General features: G+C 36.8%; 1 protein-coding gene across 1 annotated transcript in view; it reads left to right on the plus strand.

Moving 5' to 3' along the window:
* The window catches only part of LOC110458668, a 168,477-nt gene that overhangs the window by 51,344 nt on the left and 113,369 nt on the right, over positions 1-3,764 (plus strand). The window contains exons 17-22 of the mRNA XM_021510496.1: positions 37-43; positions 642-856; positions 1,159-1,291; positions 2,141-2,362; positions 2,665-2,865; positions 3,283-3,414. Coding sequence (XP_021366171.1) covers positions 37-43; positions 642-856; positions 1,159-1,291; positions 2,141-2,362; positions 2,665-2,865; positions 3,283-3,414 — 910 coding nt within the window. The remainder of the gene's footprint in view (positions 1-36; positions 44-641; positions 857-1,158; positions 1,292-2,140; positions 2,363-2,664; positions 2,866-3,282; positions 3,415-3,764) is intronic.

Consider the following 3,764-nt stretch of genomic DNA (forward strand, 5'->3'; position numbering starts at 1 on the left):
TGTTATATTGACAGAGAAAGATGTGTTACTCTACAGATATCTGGTATATTGACATAGAAAGATGTGTCACTCTATAGATATCTGGTATATTGACATAGAAAGATGTATTACTCTATAGATAACTCTAAGTTAAAGTGACAGAGAAAGATGTGTTACTCTATAGATATCTGTTATATTGACAGAGAAAGATGTATTACTCTATAGATATCTGTTATATTGACATAGAAAGATGTGTTACTCTATGGATATCTGGTATATTGACATAGAAAGATGTATTACTCTAAAGATAACTGTAAGTTAAAGTGACAGAGAAAGATGTGTTACTCTATAGATATCTGTTATATTGACAGAGAAAGATGTGTTACTCTACAGATATCTGTTATATTGACAGAGAAAGATGTATTACTCTATAGATAACAGTAAGTTATAGTGACATAGAAAGATGTGTTACTCTATAGATATCTGTTATATTGACAGAGAAAGATGTGTTACTCTATAGATATCTGTTATATTGACAGAGAAAGATATGTTACTCTATAGATATCTGTTATATTGACAGAGAAAGATGTGTTACTCTACAGATATCTGTTATATTGACAGAGAAAGATGTGTTACTCTATAGATAACTGTTGAATTGACAGAGAAAGGAAAATGGGGCTGATGAGCCTGCTCCAGTGGCATCTTCAGCGGATTTGGCGGAGCAGAAGTTTGAAGGATGTGAGTTTATCATTGTGGGTATGGCCAAGGACAATGTTGATGTAAGTGGAAAGGCCCAGCTTATACAAGGTCAGATATCACTGGACACTGACTTCCCGGCCCTTGACAATGTCACCAAACATCTGGATGATGTCAAAAGGTATTTTTATTACTAGCTTTTCATGTAATTCAGTAAATATACTCGTGTCATAATTTTGCATCCTCGTGTCATTGTAACTCATTTAATATCCCTAATGTTCAGTCCTTATTATCTATGTGACTGATGACCAAAGTTGAGGTAAAAGTGTCTTGCATGCATGTTTGTATCGAAACAATGCAATATCACTTTCGTTTTCTTCAAAACAAAGTTATTCATTCCGATGAGGGAAAATTTGAATTGTCTATAGATGGTTTATATTGATAGCCAAGTGAAGTTTTAAATTTTATGATGGTTATTTTTAGGACTTTTGGTGACCTCGACCTGCAAGGTCAGGAGAATTTCTCTCGGCTATGTGCTGTAAAGGAAAACTTTGAAAAGCTGAAGAAAAATAAACAGCGCCTGCATTTCCTTACATCAAACCTCATAACAGACAAGGTTTGTATTTATTATCAATAATATCCTGTCAAAATCTCAAGTTAAGTTAAGGATTTAATCTTCCTTTGGTCAATTTAATCGAGTGATCACCCCTTTAATCAACCAACAAGCTTTTGCAAGTCTGCATATCGTAAAAATATATAGCCCATCACTGGAGGACCATCGTATTGTAAAAATATTTAGCCTATCACTGGAGGATCGTCATATTGTAAAAATATATAGCCTATCATTGGAGGACCAACATTTGTAAAAATATATAGCCTATCACTGGAGGACCAACATATTGTAAAAATATATAGCCCATCACTGGAGGACCATCGTATTGTAAAAATATATAGCCTATCATTGGAGGACCAACATTTGTAAAAATATATAGCCCATCACTGGAGGACCATCGTATTGTAAAAATATATAGCCTATCACTGGAGGACCAACATATTGTAAAAATATATAGCCCATCACTGGAGGACCAACATTTGTAAAAAATATATAGCCCATCACTGGAGGACCAACATTTGTAAAAATATATAGCCCATCACTGGCGGACCAACCTACAGTGATGTAGTGTAAGCTTATATGTCAATACAACAACATTATGATAAAATGAAATACAAACAAAGATTATTAGCATATTTGATTGTATTTGATTAATTCTTGCAACCTCTGAAAACATGTGTTCATACACACAGGCAATGTACATCTTGGAAATTCTGTGGGCAAATGAAACAGACAAGGTTTTAGACAACATTGAGTGTATTTTCAGTACAAATAGAAGTGTTATTACTTGTTCTGTAATAACTATTAATGTCTAGAATAGAAATTGAGAATGAAATGTGGTTTGTATTGTAGGGGAGAGAAGATGTTATGCTGCGGGTGGAGACAACTTACCTTTGTCACCAAAAGCAGTATCCTATACAGCACCAACTGACCAAGGACAATCTAAATACACTCCTAGAGGTCAACAAACACCTGAAGAAGGAAAAGATGCAAGATGTATCGGCTGAACTCTTTGCTGCCACAGCAATCTGTACCGACGTCTTTGTCGGTCTTCTCCATGTTCTTCAGGAAAAGGTTAGAAAAAAACTACAGTACAGGTTCAGATGTAATCCACAATATAAATAGAGGTCAAAAAATCATAATACAGATCAAGGTCATCGCTAACCAAGAAACTTATCAAGGTCATTGCTTATCAAGATACATGTTCAAGGTCAAAGTTAACCATAACTCATGTCAAGTTCAACAAACCATATTACATGTCAAGGTCATCATAAACCATGATACAGATCAAGGACAGCATAACCTACCATACATGTCAAGGTCAGTTTAATCAGCAGTAGAGGTTAAGGTCATTGTTTACTCTCGCTTTGTTCCAGGGGGACTTGTTGATTCTGAAGCATGGCTCCAGGAGGATAGCAGTAGAAATGGAGTTCTGGTTTAGTGTGATGAGCAGTGTGCAGAAGATTGCTGGTATGACAATGAGTGGTAAATGTGTGACCTCTGTGGGGTCATCCTGCCATGTGTGGACAGAGGAGGCATTTACCAAAAGATTCCAAGAACTGGTGGGACCTGACAAGGTAAGACAGTCTACCACAGTAGAGTGTGTCTGTATAAAGGAGACTCAGTCAATAGTAACCGGCACATTTTCATAATTCTAAACTCATTTAGGTACACAATTAAATTTGTACGTAAGTCACATTTGAGAAAATATTCTCAATGTTCAGCAAAATTAAGCACTTAACATTTTTAAACTTTCTGCATTTAGTCAATCACAAAATACTGTTTATGTGGCTCATTTAGTAAATGGAAAGGTAAAAAGTCTCCCCTTCCCCTGTGTCTTGCTTAAAATTTTCTTTTAATGAGAATATTTTGCCATGATCAAGGTGGGCCCCCTGTTCATCAATTACAAGAAAAAAAACCATGTTAATAATGATTTAATCCAGAAAAAAAATCTTAAAAAAAAAGAGAATTACAAATCTTTCATCTGTTTACAGTTCAACACCCTGGTACACCTGATGCAGGACTACCTGGGACTTGTACGGCTGCCCTGTTTCCGGATTTCACCGACTGATACAAAGTTTGTGTATACCAGCCTACCTAATCTAGCCACACCACCAGTGGCCCTGGTAAGTTATCCCTACCAACCCAGAGTTTGTGTATACTACCCTACCTATTCTAGCCACCCATCTATGGCTCTGGTACAGTATCCCTACCAACCTAGAGTTTGTGTATACTACCCTACCTATTCCAGCCACCCACCTATGGCTCTAGTACAGTATCCCTACCAACCCAGAGTTTGTGTATACTACCCTACCTATTCTAGCCACCCACCAGTGGCTCTGTTACAGTATCCTTACCAACCCAGAGATTGTGTATACTACCCTACCTATTCTAGCCACCCACCAGTGGCTCTGGTACATTATCCTTACCAACCCAGAGATTGTGTATACTACCCTACCTATTCTAGCCACCCACC

This window comes from Mizuhopecten yessoensis, unplaced genomic scaffold (genome assembly GCF_002113885.1).
Source record: "Mizuhopecten yessoensis strain PY_sf001 unplaced genomic scaffold, ASM211388v2 scaffold9685, whole genome shotgun sequence".
Taxonomy (NCBI): domain Eukaryota; kingdom Metazoa; phylum Mollusca; class Bivalvia; order Pectinida; family Pectinidae; genus Mizuhopecten; species Mizuhopecten yessoensis.